The sequence below is a fragment of the Microcebus murinus genome, chromosome 19, assembly GCF_040939455.1.
Source record: "Microcebus murinus isolate Inina chromosome 19, M.murinus_Inina_mat1.0, whole genome shotgun sequence".
Lineage (NCBI taxonomy): Eukaryota > Metazoa > Chordata > Mammalia > Primates > Cheirogaleidae > Microcebus > Microcebus murinus.
The window spans coordinates 44,671,284-44,691,661 of record NC_134122.1 but is presented as its reverse complement, the minus strand read 5'-3'; the positions used below and the strand labels follow the sequence as shown (position 1 = coordinate 44,691,661).

Genomic DNA, 20,378 nt, shown 5'->3' with positions numbered 1-20,378 from the left:
GTGATTTAAGCACTAACAATTTCAAACCTTACAAGTTTAAATCCCACGTGCCTCGTTGGAGACCCTTCCTCCAGTCCCCCGAATGTCTGCGTGGGTGCCAGTGGTTTCTAGTGCTGCTTTGCTAACAGCAAATGAACCTCATTATAAGCAGTTTAGTCTGCAGTGTGGCCAACTTCACGTGGATCTCTACAGACAGAACTATGAGCCAAGCTCTTAAGTATTAATGAACTTTAAATTTTAACAATTATTTGATCGATTAGTCATAAAGTAACTGTCTTCCTTTCCACTCTCACCTTTGTAAAATATCAGCATGTTTATGCTATTGTAGTCCTTATTTGCTGTAAATCAACTTTATTTATTTATTTAATTTTATTTTGGGGACAGAGTCTCGAGTCTGTTGCCCGGGCTAGAGTACTATGGCATCAACCTAGCTCACGGCAACCTCAAACTCCTGGGCTCAAGCGATCCTCCTGCCTCAGCCTCCTGAGTAGCTGGGATTATAGGTGCGTGCCACCACACCCAGCTAATTTTTCTATTTTTAGTAGAGACAGGGTCTTCCTGTTGCTGAGGCTGGTGGTCTTGAACTCCTGACCTCCCGCCTCAGACTCCCAGAGTGCTAGGATTATAGGCATGAGCCACCGCCCCCGCCCGGCAGCCTTGGCTTTGAGGAGAGCAGGGCTTCGGCTGAGCTGAAGACTTGTGTGAAGATGAGGAAAGATTAGAGGAGGGCAGGGTGGTGGGGGGAGTGCTGTTTCAGTCCCCTCCGCCCCCAGGGTGCCCTTTCTTCCTGCTGGGCCTCTGCCCTTGGTCAGTCTGAGGTAGAGGAGTCTCTGGAAATAAGGAAAACCTTCCCCTCTTCCCTAAATGGCAAGCGGATGGCTGGAGGTGGGGTGGAGGTCCCACCTGCTCTTCCCTATTTTCTGTCTCAGTTTGGGGGAGGTGGAGGCCCAGAGGTGAGAGGAGGAAAGGGGACATTAAGGGGTGTTCCCTGCCACTCTCTTGCCCTTTTCCCCCTCCTGCTGCTCTGATGGTGGTCACAGGTGGTGCTGGCTGGTGCTGGGCTAAGGTGACATGTTGGCCTGGGTGGAGACAGTAGGAGGAAGGGTCTTTCTGGAGGCACCAGGGCAGGCAGTTGTGCACAGGACATTTGTCAGCCTGGGATCCAGTGACATTCCCCAGGGCTGGCAGGACAGAAGGAGGGATGCCTGTCACACTGCTGAAGGTCTGGTACAGCACAATGCTAAATAATCCCAACTGTGTTAGTGCCATTTCCCTAAAATGTCAAAAATGAATGCCAAAGTCCAGGTGCAATGGTTCGTGCCTGTAATCCTAGCATTTTGGGAAGCCAAGGTGGGAGGATCGCTTGAGGCCAGGAGTTCAAGACCAGCCTGAGCAAGAGAGACACCCTGTCTTTACAAAAAATTAAAAAATTAGCCAGGCATGGTGGTGCATGCCTGTAGTCCCAGCTACTGGGGAGGCTGAGGCAGGAGGATCGTTTGAGGCTGCAGTGAGCTATGATGACCACTGCATACAGAGCAAGGCCTCATCTTAAAAGAAAAACAAAGCCATCATGTCAAAATCCCTTTTCCATTTTCCCATGGTAAATTCCAGATTAATAAGTGACATATGTGTGTCATATGTAGCTTAATGACAATGCGATATAACAAACCAAGTTCGTAGAAGACTAGAACTCTCCCTAACAAGCCCTGCACAGGGCCTGCAAACTGGCTGACAGTAAGTATTTAACAATGGCCTCGTTGAACACCCATCTGCCAAAGAATCTGTTTTTCCAAATCTCTACATTTTGTTACTGGCTATTACTTTCCATATAGCTGGTGAGAAATCTGACAAGGCAAGATGAGCTAGGTAAGATGAGCACTTACTCAGAAGTGATGAGTAAGTCCTACAGTCGATTTTGCTAGAGTAGAGTTTACATCTGCTAAGGAAGTTGACTTCATGTATCAGCAACCTACTGAAAACCACCATAATTGTCAGTGGGAAAAAATGATAGTTTAGAAAGTAGCTTTGAGTTCACCCCAATCCTTCTGTTGTACTTAATCAGTGTTATTCATCATTTTTGCTTATTTTAATCAGGGACTTATACAGAATCCCCCCAAATTGAACAAGTGCCTTAATTTTCTAAGCCCATAGTCAAACTCAAACAGAACTTTGATAGAGATTGTCAACTAAACCAAGGCTTTGCCTTTTATCTCTTTTTTCCCCCAAAAGACCTTTCTAATAACAAACCCTCCGGTCTCCCATATTTTCCCTTCCCCCACAGCATCAAATAGGAACATTAGATATTCTCTGAAACAAATTTTTCATTTGGTTTAAAATCCTTTAGACCGGGCGTGGTGGCTCATGCCTGTAATCCTAGCATTCTTGGAGGCCAAGGCGGGAGGGAGGATCACTCAAGCTCAGGAGTTCGAAAACAGCCTCAGCAAGAGTGAGACCCTGTCTCTACTAAAAACAGAAAAGAAATTAATTTCCAACTAAAAATATATAGAAAAAAAAATTAGCTGGGCATGGTGGCGCATTCCTGTAGTCCCAGCTACTTGGGAGGCTGAGGCAGGAGGATCGCTTGAGCCCAGGAGTTTGAGGTTGCTGTGAACTAGGCTGACGCCACGGCACTCTAGCCCAGGCAACAGAGTGAGACTCTGTCTCAAAAAATAAAATAAAATAAAATCTTTAAAATTTGGATTTGACCCGCCCAGCAACAACATAAAGATTCCTCCTTCTTGGCTAAACTGCTTCGTAATGTCACAAGGTTCTGTTGGAAGCTGACAGTGGGTGCCAGAGGTGGTACATTTCACCAATGGTCCATGGGATTTTATTTCTTTCTTAACCGAGTTTCATCTCAGGGGTGGAGCACTCAGCACTAAACGGATTTTTTAAAAGAGTCCTGGGTAACAAAAGGGCGTTTTGAGTGTTCTCTTTGTCAGACACCAATCCCAAGGCCATGTCACCCCACTAGTTCCCGACTCTGTCCTTCTAATAACCATCCATTTTTATATTTCTTTTAAAAATACTCGAGCAAATGACATTGTTGGTAGTCCACAGATTGTAACAAGTATTTGAATAAAAAAAAGCAGCGCATATGCATGTGTTCTGAAGGATATTGCCACATAACACCAGCAGCTTGTTAATTAACCAAAGCACTTTATACCAAAAAGAGTAAACAAACCAACAAAACAGGGTAATTTCTCCTTGTTGTTTCCTTCTAAGTCATGGGAATGCCATGGATCACGAAGGCTCTTACATAGGATGATGCACGTATGTCCGGGGCCATGAACAGGCCCAGGTCCTACTGACATCTTCAGCAGTATTTAAAGGAGAGCATAATTTTATTTTGATCATGGCATGAATCCATTCTGATTGTATGCTTCGGCCCCTTTATGAGCCCACAAAATATTTTTTTTTCCAAATTGCAGATTCAAAGATTAAATTAAAACAGATGTGCAAAAATAAACAAATATCCACCACCAAAACAAACCCTACCCTTCCACAAAACCACCAGGTTTGGGGAAAACCAATGTCCACCGTTCCATGTCCTTATCCTAAACTCTTAGAACAGATCCACGTTCTTCCTTGACCTGTGGTTGTCTCAATGTCCCAAGAGGCTACAAGAAGGAAGAAGAGGAGCTCTAGAAGTGCCTGGGGTGGTCTCCACGCCCCCTCTTGGGCCACTCCTCATCCACCCACCTGCGCAGAACCTTCTCCACGTCCGCCCTGTGGTAGAGCCTGCAGAGCTCCATCAGCTGGCCCACCGTCCTCTGGCTGTTCCGCAGCAAGAACTCCAAGGTGGGGCTCTGCGGCCGCTGCTCCAGGAAGCACAGCTCATCGTAGGGCATGCCCCACTTGCTTGCGAAATTCCTCCAGTTCTTTACCGTGGGGTGACACGGATCCAGCTTTATCCTGATCACATCTAGCAAGTCCTGATCGTTGAGCAAGTCACTTATGGTGGGAGCCCGGAGCGAGCAGGAGGAACAAGTGCAGTTTTCTTTGCAGGACTCGTCCTTGCTGATGTCTACAGGGAGAAACAACACGGTGCACACGTCAGCAAGAAGAGGCTTAACATACACGTTCATTTCTCACATCCTTTATTTTCCTGCTGAATTGTCAATAGCATTCAGTCTGAGTATAACATAGCCCATCTTATAGAGGTCTATTTCGGAATACTCATTTCTAATACTGTGTTATTCTTTACAGCCAAGGACGGGTTGCTTTGCTAGAAGCAGTAGTGAGATTTTATAAAGCCAGTTTCCCTTTCTCTCCGAGATGCTCTGTGTCTTACAGTGTGCATTTGTGACACTGCTGGCCAGAATAAGGGACAGAGCTCTGGCTGTGAGCAGATTGCCAGTCCAGTAGGGGTCAGAGTTCACTGTGCCCGGGAGTAACCAGCCTACACTTGCGGGACGCACCTCAACCCTGCAAGTTACCCGCCAGCCCTGACAGCTTCTTAACGCCAAACATAGCAAGCATGTCAGGGTGTAAAGGATTGCACAATGCTTTAAAAGGTCTTTTTAAAAGATACACACACGCGAAAATGAAAACTGGAATATCCACTCCATATACATATTTGAAAAGGAGTGATAATTGATAGTGCCAGAAAACCTACTTTTTAAAATTTATTGCCACCTTATCATTCCTGTGTGCCTTTATCTGAGCTTTCTTCACCCTTGGGGCTCCCTTTGAAGTGGAGCCAGCACCCTGGGGTGTGTGCGGTGAGAGAGACCGAGGCAGGGAACGAAAGGCAGCGGCACGCTCCCACCCCAGGCATCCCTCTTGCTGAGTCTTAAAGATTCAGTTGTCTTAAGCCTCATTTTCTTACGAGGACGCTTGTTAGCAGGAGGATGAAGTCAGTAGGGAAGAGGTGTTGGCAAGTCACTTAAAGTATTAAGTGGTGTCTACACAACACGGCAAATTAAATGGCTTAAATTCTGCAACAACACTGAGTCTCATGAGTCCTCTGAATTTGGATTTTAACAGCCAAAGGCTACTTTAGAGATCACCGGCTTGGAAACTTCTGGGGGAAGTTACGATGACTTTTACTACATGTGATATTACATTGAGTTGTGGGCTTCTCAATTTAGGAAAGGATTTGGACAGAGGGAGTCCCTTTGGTGCTCACAAAGTTGAGAACCAGCAAGTTCAAATTAAAAGGTCACAAAACAAGAGCCACGAAAATTATGCGCCTACTCTTTTGCCGACTAATGTGACTTCTGGGAATCCGCCTAAGCAGATAATCTAAAATATGTCTATACATTTTTATTACAGTGTTTATTTACATTATCAGTTTTTTTAGAGATGGGGTCTTGCTATATTGCCCAGGCTGGTCTCAAATTCCAATCCTCAAGCAATCCTCCCGTCTTAGCCTCCCAAGGAGCTGGAAGTTCAGGCATGAGCCAACATGCTGGGTTTAACAACTTAAATGTCTACAGTTAGGGGGACTAGTGAAATAAATTATTGTACTACTTGATGAAATATTATTTAAGTAATTATGAAGACTACATAGCAAGCTAGAAAATGTGATGTTAAGTGAAAAATGCAAGATACAAAGAATGTATTCTATGATTAGAACCATGTGAAAATGTAAGTTAGTGTTACTATGCGGGAAATAGACAAATAATAATAGCTACTGTGTTAATATGGTAGGATTATGTTTCTATTTTCCAAACTTTCTCTAGTGGTGTTATATTTCTACGATAATTAAAACAATGTATTACATTGAACGTCTAGCTTAGCATAGAGAAGATTTATCAGTGGAGCATCCTTCCTCTTTTCCAAGTTGTGATTATACTTCTGAGTCTACCCTTCCTATCTTCTCCATGATGTGTTTCATCAAATGGCTCCTTTCTTTTCTCTCACCTTCAGCCTCCCATCTGTACTGATTCTCTCTCTATCTAAAAATAGATATATGTATCCTTTAACCTGAAAAATGAGAACCTCAAACTACCTTCTTCTGGCTTTATAACTAACTTGCTGAAGCCACTTTCTCTTTCTGCTCTTTAATTCACCATTAGAAGGAGAATTCAAAACCTGCTGCCTCCTTGCCTCACCATGTTCTTAATCTTCATCTTTGGCTTCCTGCAGCATCTGACCCAGCCCAGTTCCCACCCAGCCTTGTGGAGACTGGACCCGATTCTCTGTACCCCAACTGCTGGCTGGAGGCCAGTTCTGATTGGGCAGAAAAAGTCCCTCTCCCCGGAGGGAAGTCCCCTCTCAGATCGCCACATGGCTGGCTTCTTTGCATTGTTCAGGTCTCAGTGCCCCTCTTAGCTAAGGCAGCCCCTGCCCCTGCCAGGCCCAATCCCATCCCCCTCGCTTGCTATCCTCAAGGTACCCAACTTGTTTTGTGTTTATTATCTGTCTCTCCCAACTGGAATATAAGCTCCAAGAGGAAAATGACCTTCATGTTTCATGTCACCGCTGTATGCTGGTACTCAAGAAATATTTGTTGAATAAATCAAATGAAGGAAGAGTGTGATATAAAGAAATAGTCAAATTAGAAACCTCTGGGCAGCCCATGAAAAGCTATCTAGAAATTTTCAAACCAACTGACACACTTTTTTTTTAAAAAAAGATAGGCTCTCACTCTGTTGCCCGGGCTGGAGTGCAGTGGCATCATCTTAACTCACTGCAGCCTTGAACTGCTGGGTACAAGCAATTCTCCCATCTCAGCCTCTCGAGTAGCTGGGACTACAGGCATGCGTCACCAAGCTGGGCTAAATTTTTAAATTTTTTTAAGAGACGAGGTCTCATACCCCTGGCCTCAAGAGATCCTCCCGCCTCGGTCTCCCAAAGCGCTGGGATTACAGCAGGAGCCCCCGCACCTGGCCCCGACGGACACTTTTTTTGTTCAGTGCTAACTGAGCATGTCCACACACAGGGCTGACGAAAGCTGGCTGGTTGCTATGGAGAAGGCGTGCGCTGTGTACCGTGGAGACTAAGAGCGTGAGCTTCGGAGGCGGCTAACCCCTGGCAGATGTGCGACTTGGCCAGGTTGCTGAGCTTGCTAAGCCCACGTCTCACTCTCTGAACAGGGATAATGACACCTCCCTCACAGAGTGGTTGTGAGGATTAAATGAGATAATCCATCAGAGCTCCCTGCTAGCACACGGTAAGCAGGCAACCACGAACAGAACAGCCGTGGGTGAGTGTTAATAACCAACAGTCTTTTGAAAAGCAGTGGTTCTCAACCTGGGCAGCAGGATGGAAGCCCAGCCCCACCTGGGGGGAAATGTCTGGTCCCACCCTCGGAGATCCTTATTTAATTAGTCTGGGGTGCAGGCAGGACGTGGGGATTTTTAAAAGCTCCCTCCAGGGACTTCTAATGCGCAGACAGGATTGAAAATCACTGCCTGCCTTAAAGACAGAATAAGTACTAAGTACTTAGGCAGGAGGGCCTGCCAAAGTTAGATTTTGGAATTACATCCACTTCTCTTTGGGAGATATTGTGTCTGCTGGGTGATTAAGAATTCTAGGAGACAGCACGTTTCCCCACACTCACAAGTAGATGAGTGGGTTTTCCTACAGGGCATTTTCTCTCCTTCTTTCCTTCCTCTTCATCCTTTCTCACAAATACACTTTAGGGAGTGGGGTAGAGACAGGATCTAGGCAACATAGGATCTCTCTATGTTACCCCGATGGTCTCGAACTCCTGGCCTCAAGAGATCCTCTAGCCTTGGTTTCCCAAAGTGCTGAGATTACAGGCATGCGCCACAGTGCCTGGCCAACACCATACATTATGCTTTAAAGAAGAGTCCAGGAATCAAGCATGTTCATTGATGTCATTTAAAACAATTGCAGGCCAGGTGTGGTGGCTCACGCCTGTAATCCTAGCACTTTGGGAGGCTGAGGTGGGATGATTGCTTGTGGCTAGGAGTTCGAGACCAGCCTGAGCAACATAGCGAGACCCCCATCTCTACAAAAAATAAAAAAAATTAGCTGGGCGTGGTGGTACGTGACTATAGTCCCAGCTACTCAAAAGGGTGAGGCAGGAGGATCATTGGCCCCAAGTGTTTGAGGTTGCAGTGAGCTATGATGATGCCACTGCACTCTACCCCAGGCAATAGAGCAAGACCCTGTTTCAAGAAAAAAAAAAAAAAAAAAGTAAGAGAAGTTTAATGTCCAGTGGTACCATGTCTAACTCTTAAGTATGGGGCTGGCAGGTTATAAAATGCCAGTCAATTAACAGTTAATTGTGAACTGGAACAAGATTCAGAATTCACAAAGGTCATGATTAGTTGAGCCTAGAAATGGCTCCCGCCAGGATGTTGGCAGTGGATCACAGATTGACTTAATGTGTCTCCCTGCAGGGGAGGTGCCCTTTCATCTTGCACACTCTGGCTTTCGGAGAGCTATTACCACGGGAGTGATCCCCCGCAATGTGTTCTAGGACCACAGTGAGCTCCCAAATCATTTACAAGTGTTCCCCGGGATAACCAGGTCTTGAGTTAATTCAAAACCATTAAGGAGTAAACATTTTATATTGGCATCTTTAGAGACAGCAAAGTATTGTGGTTCTGAAATAAAATAACGTTATCCCAGGTGTCTACACATTATTAGATCTGAAACCTGCAAAATACCAACAAGTGTCAAAGTAGAGTCCCATAATAAGTTGTGCTTATTGTGGGGATAAATTCATGCTTTTCTTTTTTCTGTGTGTGGTTTCCAATGTGGTTGGGAAAAAAACATTTACAATGTCAGTTGCTGGCTTTGATAAACCATTGCATTGGGATGCACGCATGCTACATTATTCATCAGAGGTAAGTTATATGCTAGGAGCTGGAAAGGGATGAAGAATTATTTTTATCTACTAAGAAATGGACCCAAGGGCTTTTGGTGGGCGTTTGATCTCTCTACCAAAGGGAAAAAACAACACAATTTCATTTTCTGTCTCCGAAACACCCTTTCAAGGAGACACCAAGTTGGCAGCGGCACTGGGGAATCTAACTGACAAACTGGGTGGGGCCAGGCAAGGAAATCACACTGGGCCTTGATGTTGTCATCTCACAAAATTGCAGTCTAGGAGACACATAAAAAAAGAAGCAAACTCTCCCATATGAAAGGACCCAGCTCAAAATTCAGCAAAGAATTTTATGTGAAGTTGAATCATGCAGTTCTGAAACGATGTAACCCAAACATATTAACCAAGTGTCACTTTATGGACCTAATTTGAAAAAAGAGAAAATCCTGTTTCACATGCATGTCTATGGGAAAGTCAGATTATTAGGCAAGTGCTGAGTTATGCAATGTCACCAGAAAATCATCCTAGAAACACCTGCAACAGGTGTGACAGTGTCAGGGCACATGTCATAACACTGCCACCAGAAAGGCGTAGCGGAAGCATGGTTTTTCTTCAATTCCTTCTTCAGTTTTTAAATCTAAGAGTTCAGTTTAAATCTAAGGCGTGGTGGCTTCAATTTATTGGGCACAGTGGGGAAATAAAAATCTTCCAATTTGGGGAATCTTTAAAATATATATGTATATTACTGAGTCTTATGCCTTTAGTGCCCAAATGTTTTCATTTTGAAAATTGATATAAAAACATCATCAAACTTTAATGTCTCCTTTAACAGGGTAAACTGGACAAAATTTGTTCTTGTTGTTTTAACCCAGGGCACCAGCAGAAAAGTCTGCTACTTTCTTGTTCTCTGCCTGGGCGCTGTCTGCATCTGTATTCTGTATTCAGTGGCTCCCAGTGGGAATTGTGTTCTCTTTCCTTGGTTACAAACTGTCAGCTGTCATTCCTCACTCCTGTCCAGTGTCCCTTCTCTGTCCCTTCTCGGTAGCGCCCTCCAGCTTCCCCATGTGGCTTATCTTAACCAGCTGTAGACTGGATCCCAGATAGCGAAGGTTTCCGAAAGATAAGAATTAACTGAAAGCTAGGCTCTGAGTCAAGGCTCTGAGTGAAGACTTTCCAGGGAAAGTCGCAAGCTTTTGCAAAAGGCATTTCGGCAGCCCAGAGATGGGACTTTCAGGAGAGTGGGGGTGGACTTTAGCTCTGTCTAAATTTCACCCTCCTGCGAGACACTCAGCCTCCCAGCTCCGTATAGGGAGCTGGCTTGGGGCCAGGCCCGGGCCTCGAATCCCACTCTCTCCCGTGTGACCGAGTCCTGCCTCTGTCGCCACATCTCTATGGTGAAGAGATAACGGGGCCATCCCGAGCTTTACATTTTGTCTTGTGTTCAGAGGGTGCCTGGTACCCGGCCTGTGCCAAATTAGTGTTTGTAAAGAAAGCAGAATTAAAACTGAAGTTGCTACCTCATCCAAAGACGAAATGTATGAATCTGCTTTTGCCTGTCGTTCACTCAAGAGCAAAGCCATTAGCAAAGTCAGTATCTCTCATCTATTTATTTATGGAACACAGAACAAGACACCTGGATGCTCCTTCGTGCCAGGCACCAGGCGAGGTGCTAGAGATGTGGACGAGAACAGCATGATTTCTGCTCGGGGCTGGGCCACGACATGCTACCACACTGCCTGCCGTTGCTGTGAAAAGTCCCTGGGCGGTCTTTGCATCTGTATATGGAGACATCTCTCCACCGTGGGGGCTTTTCATTTTCACACAGGTAAAAATTTTTGGAGACAACTAGAAACTTGATTAAAGTTAATCTATTAATTAATAATGACCCTAGGCCAGGCATGGTGGCTCATGCCTGTAATCATAGCACTCTGGGAGGCCAAGGCAAGAGCATCGCTTGAGGTCAGGAGTTCCAGACCAGCCTGAGCAACAGCGAGACCCCGTCTCTACTAAAAATAGGAAAATTAGCTGGGCGTGGTGGCGCATGCCTGTAGTCCCAGCTACTCAGGAGGCTGAGGCAGGAGGATCGCTTGAGCCCAGGAGTTCGAGACCATCCTGAGGCAAGAGTGAGACCCTGTCTCTACAAAAAATAGAAAAATGAGCTGGCCATGGTGGCACATGCCTATAGTCCCAGCTACTCAGGAGGCTGAGGCAGGAGGATCGCTTGAGCCCAGGAGTTTGAGGTTGCTGTGAGCTAGGATTCCAGCCTGAGCAACACAGCAAGACCCTGTCTCAAAAAAAAGAAAGAAGGAAGGAAGGAAGGAAGGAAGGAAGGAAGGAAGGAAGGAAGGAAGGAAGGAAGGAAGGAAGGAAGGAAGGAAGGAAGGAAGGAAGGAAAGAAAAGAAATTTGTGCTTGTCATAAAAAATCTGAAAATTCAAATGAGTATATGGAGAAAAAAATTCATGCTCCCACTACCCAGACCCATCACAATGAAGCTTTCAGAGATTTCCTTGGTTATTTCACCGTGTGCTGTGTGTGTCTGCCTACATCTGATCATTTGTTATATATACATTTGTATACACAGATTAAATGGAGGAGGGGTTCTCATGCCAGCTCATGTTAGAAAATTTAGAAATATAGGATAGTGGAAAGAAAATTAAAATTGCCACTGTTTGTATGCAAACACACGTTCTGCTTTCCCATGTTATCCAACCAGGGGCTTCGAATTTGAGCCTGTGTCCGCTGCAGCATGTGTAGAAGAGGGAGTCCTATCAGCTAGGGCCAGCACTCTGGTAGGGGCAGGGTTTGGTCTAAAGAAGTCAAGTCCCAACGGGGTGTCCAGATGGGACCCTGGACATTGGGCCTGTCCTATGAAACCCAGCGGTAAGGTTCTACCTGAAGCTCACCTGGCCCAATGTCTCCCTTGACTTCTCATATCTCAGCCATGTGGTGGCCAACCTGGAACCAGAACCCCAACTTCTGTCCCCCCAGAGCTATCCTTTTGCCACAGGGCCTTCTCAGAAAGCCTAGCCCACAGTGGGCCTTAATAAATAAAAATCTGTTGAACTGAAAAAATATCACTTAGAATCCCACCCTCAGAAATAACTGCTGTTAACATGTTGGTATATTTTCTAATATCATGTTTCTAAAGACAAAAAAAAAAAAAAGCTAAGCACATACTGCATGTTCTGATTTTCCCGACTGATTGATTACCCGGGCTGATTATAGCTGCCCCAGAGGGTTTCATGGGTCCCTCAGGCCTCTTAAAAAAGACAGAAACAAACAAAACTCTGATGACTCAGGGCATTCAATTTGTGTTTTAAACGATGTGGAAAATGTAGGTGGGGTTTTGGAGTTTTAAAAAATTATTATTTTGCTAACTTGTTTTAATGCTCACTCTGTATATTCCCTCTGATTAATTAATAAGAAATCTAAACACCATTAAAGTTTCTGTTTTATAATAAAAAAAAAATGGGAAGTGGATGGGCACAGTGGCTCATGCTTATAATCTTAGGACTCTGGGAGGCCCAGGCAGGAGGACTGCCTGAGTTCAGGAGTTCGAGACCAGCCTGAGCAAAAGCGAGACCCCATCTCTACTAAAAATAAAAAAAAAATAGCTGGGCATGGTTGCGTGTGTCTGTAGTCCCAGCTACCTCGGAGGCTGAGCTCAAGGATCGCTTGAGCCCAGGAGTCTGAGGTTGCTGTGAGCTATGCTGATGCCATGGCAACTCTAGCCTGGGCAACAGAGTGAGACTGTCTCAAAATAATAATAATAAAAAAAAATGGGGAGGGAGGAGAAATAAACTTGAGTGTTTCCAAAGGAGTGGAGAGTAACACATGACCTAACGTCGGGCAGGTCCCTTTGGCTATGCAAGTGCCAGAGAGAGATGGCCCAGCTGATCTTGGCCTGCCTGAACTCCCAGGGTGGCCACTCTCTTCCACCAGACGACAATCGGCAATGACAAACTCACCAGGAGAGGAAGGGGCTGCTCAGTCCTGACTGTGGCTCTGGCCTAAACCTGCCCAATTCGGAACCTTTCTGTGCCCCTCACAAGCAAAGGAGGGCGAGCTCAGAGAAGATACTAAGTATTCTTTGAAGGCTTTTGTGAACTTTTGTAAGATACAACTTCCCTTGCGGTTTGCCCTGGCGCGAAGTGTGGACAGTTGCTCTCATCTGCAATACAGATTTTAAAAGTTAACGCTAAACACGGTCTCGAATACTATCTTTTAATGCAGCCACACGATTTACCACTGCAGCCCAGGTATCTTCAAAGTCAATCATTTACCTGAAAGGGGATCTCCAGTACTGTCTGGAAAGCCATTTTCTTCTCCCTAAAAACCAAAAAGCAACCTTCATTAAAATTATACCCGAAAATGAATGGAGATAATGATCAACATTCCAGCCTAGTTAAATTTCCACCAAAGCCTGGGCGGAGGGTGGAGCATAAGAATCAGATTGTAATGGGCGGCGACAGGTGGCTCCCTCCCTAATACAAGCTGCCCGAGGGCAGGGGCTTTTGTTTACCTGCTCCCTGTGCTGTGTCCCAGTGCCCAGAGCTGTGCCTGCTACACAGCACACACTCAAGAAATATTTGCTAAATGCACTGGGGTTGCCATTTTAAACAATGGATCAATGCACGCAACGATGCACTAACATTTTATTTTTATGTTACATCATAAATTATTTTCCTTATTTTATTTCTTATCTGCCTTTTTGTTGGGCTTGTTGTTTGTTAGTCTAAGTTACAATTCTTTCCCTTATCTATTATACTTATTCATTTAAGTATATATTGCAAAGCAGCTGAAACTGAAAAAGTGGTGTCCAAATCTCTGGTGAGGGAAATAACCCTGTTTCTGCCCCTCTGGCTGGAGTTCTGTTTTTACAACCAAGGCCATGCTGTGGCCTATGGTGAGAGGGATTCACTCCGATCTTCTTGGAGGGGTGTGTGTGTGTGTGTGTGTGTGTGTGTGTGTGAGAGTGTGTGTTTTCCATGAAGTCAGCAGGGGAGAGCAGTCCCGATACACCTTTGTTTATGTTAACCCTATTGTTTATGCAACTAAAATCTCCCTCATCAGCTAATGTCACCCCTTCCATCCATGATATTGCAGAAGACACAGAAGAGTTGAGTCAAGAGCTCCGGGTTTCATACCCTCAGGCCCTCCCCGTCCCAGTGCTGGCCTGGGATCCCTCATTTGTGTACCCAGAGGGCTGCTGGATTAGCGTGGCTCAGAGCCCCTGCACTCTCAGGTCTCTGAGCGCTTCACCCCTAAAGACTGGCTAACTCCACAGTCTTAAGTGCTTTAAGCATTTTAAACAGTCTTCCTCTCTTAATCTTCTGAGAAGCCTTTCTCCTCACCCCAACCTCACCGATCCTGGTCTCGGCAGCTATGTTTGCCTAATCTCAAGTCTAATTTTTTTTCCCCCCCACACAGGAGCATTCCAATGTTTTACCACCTAGATTTCCCCCCCTAAGTAATATTATTATTATTATTATTATTTTTTTCTTTTCTTTTAGTACTACGTATCAGTGTATATTATTATTTTTTAAACAGAGTCTCACTCTGTTGCCCGGGCTAAAGTGCCATGGTGTCAGCCTAGCTCACTGCAGCCTCAAACTCCTGGCCTCAAGCGATCCTCCTGCCTCAGCCTCCCAGGTAGCAGGACTACAGGCCTGCGCCACCACGCCCGGCTAATTTTTTCTATTTTTGGTAGAGAAGGGGATCTCGCTCTTGCTCAGGCTGGTCTCAAACTCCTGAGCTCCAACAATCTGCCCGCCTGGGCCTCCCAGAGTGCTAGGATTACAGGCGAGAGCCACCACACCCGGCCTGCCACTAAGTGATCCTAAATACACCTTACTTCTGGTCAGGTCACCTTCCCCACCACTGTCTTTACTGCAACAGAAATGCAAACCGCTTACCATAATTTATATGATTTTTTTTCAGGTAGTTGAAGTTGTACTTTCTTCTCACATTTCCCTAATTCAGTGAGGAGTGTGTATGTACGTGTGTGCGTCAGACACACACACACAGAGAGAGAAAGTGTGTATAAGAGTTATAGGAAGTCTCCGAAGGCACAGAAATCTCTCTCTAGGCAAACTCGTACAAGGCTACACCCAGAAGCCCACGGCTCGGGGGCCACCGCACACGCCTGCACGGGTCCTGTGGAGACCTGCCCTTCCACACCTGCACACTCCCGCAGGACCGGGCAGGTGTGTGCGCCCTTTTATCAACACAGTCACGCTTCTGCTCACCGAATTGGAAACTCGGGCTGAGGAAGCAGAAACAGGAACTTCCAGTAGTGTCAAGATACCCAGATGTTAGAACTTGACAGATTTCTGTGGTATTTGAGGTCCCTGCTGAAACACAAACCTTTCTGTAAGTAGAAACTCTCTCTCTCTCATGGCGTATCTGACTTGATTTCTCATCATCTGGAGAAAATCGTACCACGGTACAAGGTCTGGCCAAAATCACCCCCGTGCCGCAGACAGGGAGCGTGACTCAGAATCACCTCTAGAGGCTGATACAGACAGGAGTTGGAGCCATACCCACCATCTGTGTTCTTGGCTCTGATTGGTGGGTTGTGCTACTTTGGACGTTAGTTTTCTAAGAGTGAAATCAGAAAAGACTTATTTTTGTATGTTTTATGGTCTTACTGAAACCACACTCATGCCTCTACTCAACTCCTATTTATTGAGCAGTTACTATGGACCAGCCCCCTTACTGGAGCCTGCGTACAAAGACAAAAGGACCTGAGCCCTTGACCTCAAGACGCTGTGCTGGGGAAAGGGGGAGCACTCGGATAAGCCAAACGTGTGAGGCAGAAGAGGGTGAGGTCCCACAGGCAGGTTCAGGGGAGGTCAGAGAGGAGAGGTTTCTTTCGACAAAAAAAGTGAGAGGTGGTTTCTTGGAGACAAAGGTGTTTGAGATGGGCCCTGCTGAGCAGCTGGGGAGTGGGGGATTGGAGGAAAGAGGCATTTGGTGGTAAGCAAAGGCAACGAGAGGGACAAGAGGGGATGGGAAGGGAAACAGACTGAGGCTTGTCCCAGGAGCCGGACGTCATTGCACAGACAATGGGGCGTCGCCGAGGGCTCTCATCAGAAGCAGGGCGTCCTCAGAGGTGTGTAGCTAGGACCAGGCTGCAGGGTGTGGGACAGACACATAGGGATAAGGGACGGTGTGGGGGCCAGGTGACAGGGACAGGGGAGGCAAGGGTTAATGAGACAGACCCCCACACCACTCTGGGAGACGGGGGGATGAAGCAAGAGCCATGCAGAGGTGCAGTCACTAAGGGATGAGCGAAAGGAGGTGAAGTACAGAGCACGTTTTGAAGAGGCGATGCCAGGCTCAGTCTCGGCGACCTTGAGTTGAAAACATGGTCCTGGGTCCCTGGGAGAGACCAGGGCAGGAGACGGAAACATGGATGTGAAAGTGATTCTGGAAGGAATGACCGGCAGCGGAGGCCAAGCTGCGAGGTCACAGCCAGAGCCCGAACGCCTACATTTCGGTGGCAGAGGATGGACGTCGGAGACGGGGGAGAGAAGAGCAGGAGGCGACAGGGTCAGAAGGTGCAGAAACGTCACGGGCTCTGAGGGCCGAGGGCAGACAAGATTTGCAAGGAGGAGACAGCAGCTCTAGTGGAGCTGGGAGGAGATACCAGCTGATGCCAGGTGGGCCACGAGACCCTGGAAATGGCCGGAAACCCTACGTGGGGTGCATCGGCCCGCAAGGCCACCCTCCTCGCCCTTTCCTCGGCTTTGTGTCCCTTATCTGCAAGGCCTCAGCCCAGACCTTGCCTCTTCTGGGCTGCTCTCTCCAAAGCCCAGAATGGGTTCCGTGCCCTGGCTGCTCCCCCAGCGCCCCGACCGCGCCAGCACGGGGGGCTTGCCCCACAGGCCTGCAGTCTCTCTCTGCTGTCTAGACTACAGACCAGAGGCCAAGGACCTGGTCTGCGGGCACCCTGGGGACTGGCACGTACGAGACAGCTAACGGCCCATATCTGCGGGAGGGAGGAAGGAAAGAGTACTCAAATCCAACCAGGGCATGGGCTACCGTTCTTCATGATGTTCTCCCTTGCTCACCCCCCAAAACCCCCTTCTGGTCTCACCCATATTCCTGCCTGCTTAGCCTCTGCCAAGCACCTGGGTGTTCAATTCCTCCACCAGCTAAAGCCCACGCCCACCCTCAGTTCTGCATGGACTCCACTCCACGGGGAGTTCCTGGGCCTCGAACCATACACAAGTCCCCCCCTATTCTAAGCCAACCTTCGAGATGAACCCCCCCATGCTGCCCCCCCCAATTCCCTCCAGGCATCTCAGTGACTGACAGCTGCGGCACACACGCCGCGTGCCGGGCACGTGACCCCTGACTGGGTTAGGACTACCAGGGCACCAGTGACGACACGCTGCAGAGTTCTGTTCAGACACCTTGTTTTCATTCGGGGTGAAGTTCCAGTATGAAGTGCTGGTTCCGTAGGAGAGAACAGTTTCTGAGCGAGGTTGGCTGTGTGTGCCGAAGACAAAGGTGCAAAGGAAATCGGTTTATAAAAACTGTGGATGCCAAGTGAGTAAAGGAATTAAAAATTCAATTTATACAAAATCTTGCAAAAGGCCAGGCTCGGTGGCTCACGTCTGTAATCCTAGCACCCTGGGAGGCCGAGGTGGGAGGATCGTTTGAGCTCAGGACTTCGAGACCAGCCTGAGCAAGAGCAAGACTCCCGTCTCTACTAACAAAATTGAAAGAAGTTAACTGGACGACTAAAATTACATAGGAAAAATTAGCCAGGCATGGTGGTGCATGCCTGTAGTCCCAGCTACTCGGGAGGCTGAGGCAGGAGGATCTCTTGGGCCCAGGAGTTTGAGGTTGCTGTGAGCTAGGCTGACAGCACGGCATTCTAGCCCAGGCAACAGAGTAAGACTCTGTCTCAAAAAGAAAAAAAAAATCCTGCAAAACAAAAGGGTAGTAAACTTGGAGCAACATTTTTTTTCTTAGAGACGGGGTCTTGGTATGTTGCTGAGGCTGGTCTCAAACTTCTAGCCTCATGTGATCCTCCCGCTTCAGCCTCCCAAAGTGCTGGGATTACAGGTGTGACCCACCATGCCCGGACCCACGGAGCAACTTCTAAAGTGGCTTAAAATCCTTCAGTTTAAGAGAGGAAAGGAACCATGACATTTTAGGCAAATCAGCACTATCAAGCTGCTATTTTACTATCCTTTCTTTCCTTTTTAAACTTCTACTCCAATTACCATATTTGCCTGAATATAAGTCAGGAAATTTAAAAACTTATCCCTGAGGAAAGAGGCAATTTCCTTTAAAATCCAAGTTCTTTTCAATTGTCTCCCTTCATGGGGCAAACTTTGTCCTATCGTTACTTTGAACAGCAAAGTTGCTGTTTGTGGAAAACACACATATGACATTTACTAAATTGGGGGAGAAAAGGAGGCAAAACGATTTAACACAGACTTAGCAATTTTTCCTGGGGTTGTGACTTCAAAATAGCAATACAATAAGGTGGTTACACTGTGGAAATTACAAATACACTCCCATGGGATAAGTTTTTAAAACAAAAACAAAGCATAATGCTCCATAAATGGCTTGAGACAGAATTTCTGGAGACAGCACCGCCTGCTGGTTCCAAAGTGCTCTTCTCTCTAGCTCACGTGCACACCACAATGCCTATCAAAAATCAAACCCAAAAAGCAAACAGAACCCCAGCAAATAACAAGTGTTGGGGAGGACGTGAAGGAATTGGAAGCTGTTGATGGGAATGTCAAATGGTACAGCGACCAGCACCAGATGGTTTTTCCTCAAAATACTAAAAATGGGATTGCCCTATCATGCAACAATTCCACTTCTGAGTATATACCCAAAAGAATTCAAAGCAGGGCCTCGAAAAGATACTTGCATACCCGTGTTTGTGGCCGCATTATTCACAGAAACTAAAAGGAGGAAACAAGCCAAAGTGTCCCTGAATGGATGAAGGGATTAAAAAATGTGATATGTACATAACATGGAATATTATTCAGCCTTAAAAAGAACGAAATTCTGACACACGCTACAGCATGAAAGAGTCTAGAGGACATTATGCTAAGTGAAATAAGGTAGTCACAGGACACATATTGTATGACTCCACTCATATGCGGTGCTTAGAGGAGTGAGATTCATACAAACCTAAAGTAGGATGGTGGCTGCCGGGGGCAGGGGGAGGGGGAATGGGGAGTTATGGATTGCTCAATGGATACAGAATTTCAGTTAGGGAAGATGAAAAAGTTCTGAAGCTGTACGGCGGTGACAGTTGTACAATACCAATGAACCGTATAATTAAAAATTGTTAAAATGGTAATTTTTATGTTATGTGTATTTTACCACCATAAAATTTTTTTTAAAAAAGTACTCTCTCTCAAACAACGTGGGCCGTAGGGAAGAGCCCTGCAGAGCTGTGTGCCTGGGCAAAATGGTGCCAACAGTATGCCAAGGATGTCAGGGAATGACACCTATGAAAGGGGAGAGGAGGAAAATTCAGCACCTCTGAATGAGACTCATCTGTGATTTTAAATATGAATAAATTAATTTAATAAGTTAAATCATACAGGTATGCATTTGGATAATTTATCTACCTCCCTAAAACCTGATGTTAATTTTTCTCAACCCTGGCTGAGAAAGAGATTCTCATTTAATTGGTATGGTGTGGTGTTTAGACAGGGTTGTTTTTGAATATCTCCTTAGGGAATGTTAAGGTCCTGTGGGGTTGAATACTAATATAAAATTCAAGTAAGCTAAATAAAAAACAAAAAAAAACCCCTCATTTTGTAAAATCTTCTCATTGTGAATACAAAGGAATTACCTTAATACTGGGGGGAAATGTGTTAGCTGCTGCCAAGAATTCTTAGAGCAGAGAGAAAGTTGGGTAACTTAGATGAGTTTTTGCACTTCGGTTAGTTTATCACTGATAGCTCCCATTTCTGCTCAGGGAGCTGCAAGCTCTGGGTACTAAGGAACAGTCTCCTCTAAAGACCTACACCTGGGACTTCACGCCAGGCTCAAGCAGGAGAAACCCCAGGGCCCAGAGCACACCCTGGGGAAAGCTCTCGACTCAGGAGCTGAGTGTGTCATCCACGTGTAGCTGGGCTGATGTGGCCAGGGACATTGACAGATTGATGGGGAAGTCCTGTCAAATAAACGTTATGGGTGGCCATCGGTTTGGACTAAGCTCCTGCACTGGGCGCCCAACAGACCAAACCAACATGGAATCACTCGTGCTAAAGTTCCACTTCACCAACTTGAAACCTAAGCTGTTCACTACACATTTGAGGTACCAGTTGCTAAGAATTCCCAAGACGGATTCAGTATCTGTGTATCTCTTCTGAATACATTTATCAATGATGCACATCTAAACATTAGCACTAGACCATGAACCTCCTGTTGGGTTTTCCTAAAAAGCCAATCTTAGGCCAGGCATGGTGGCTCGCACCTGTGATCCCAGTGCTTTGGGAGGCCGGGGAGGGAGGATCGCTTGAGGCCAGGAGTTGGAGAACAGCCTGGGCAACATAGCAAGACCCCATCTCTGCAAAAAATAAAAAGTTAGCTGAGTGTGGTGGTGCACGCCTGTAGTCCTAGCTACTCAGGAGACTGAA

At 46.3% G+C, this 20,378-nt stretch overlaps 1 protein-coding gene across 1 annotated transcript in view; it reads right to left on the bottom strand.

Annotated features, from left to right (window-relative positions):
• Positions 1 to 3,192: 3,192 nt before the first annotated feature.
• Positions 3,193 to 20,378, bottom strand: part of EDARADD (EDAR associated via death domain) — a 58,994-nt gene continuing 41,808 nt past the window's right edge. The window contains exons 5-6 of the mRNA XM_012738294.2: positions 13,035 to 13,080; positions 3,193 to 4,027 (exon numbers count right to left, since the gene is read on the bottom strand). Of these exons, the coding sequence (XP_012593748.1) occupies positions 3,645 to 4,027; positions 13,035 to 13,080 (429 nt within the window). The 3' untranslated portion in view covers positions 3,193 to 3,644. The remainder of the gene's footprint in view (positions 4,028 to 13,034; positions 13,081 to 20,378) is intronic.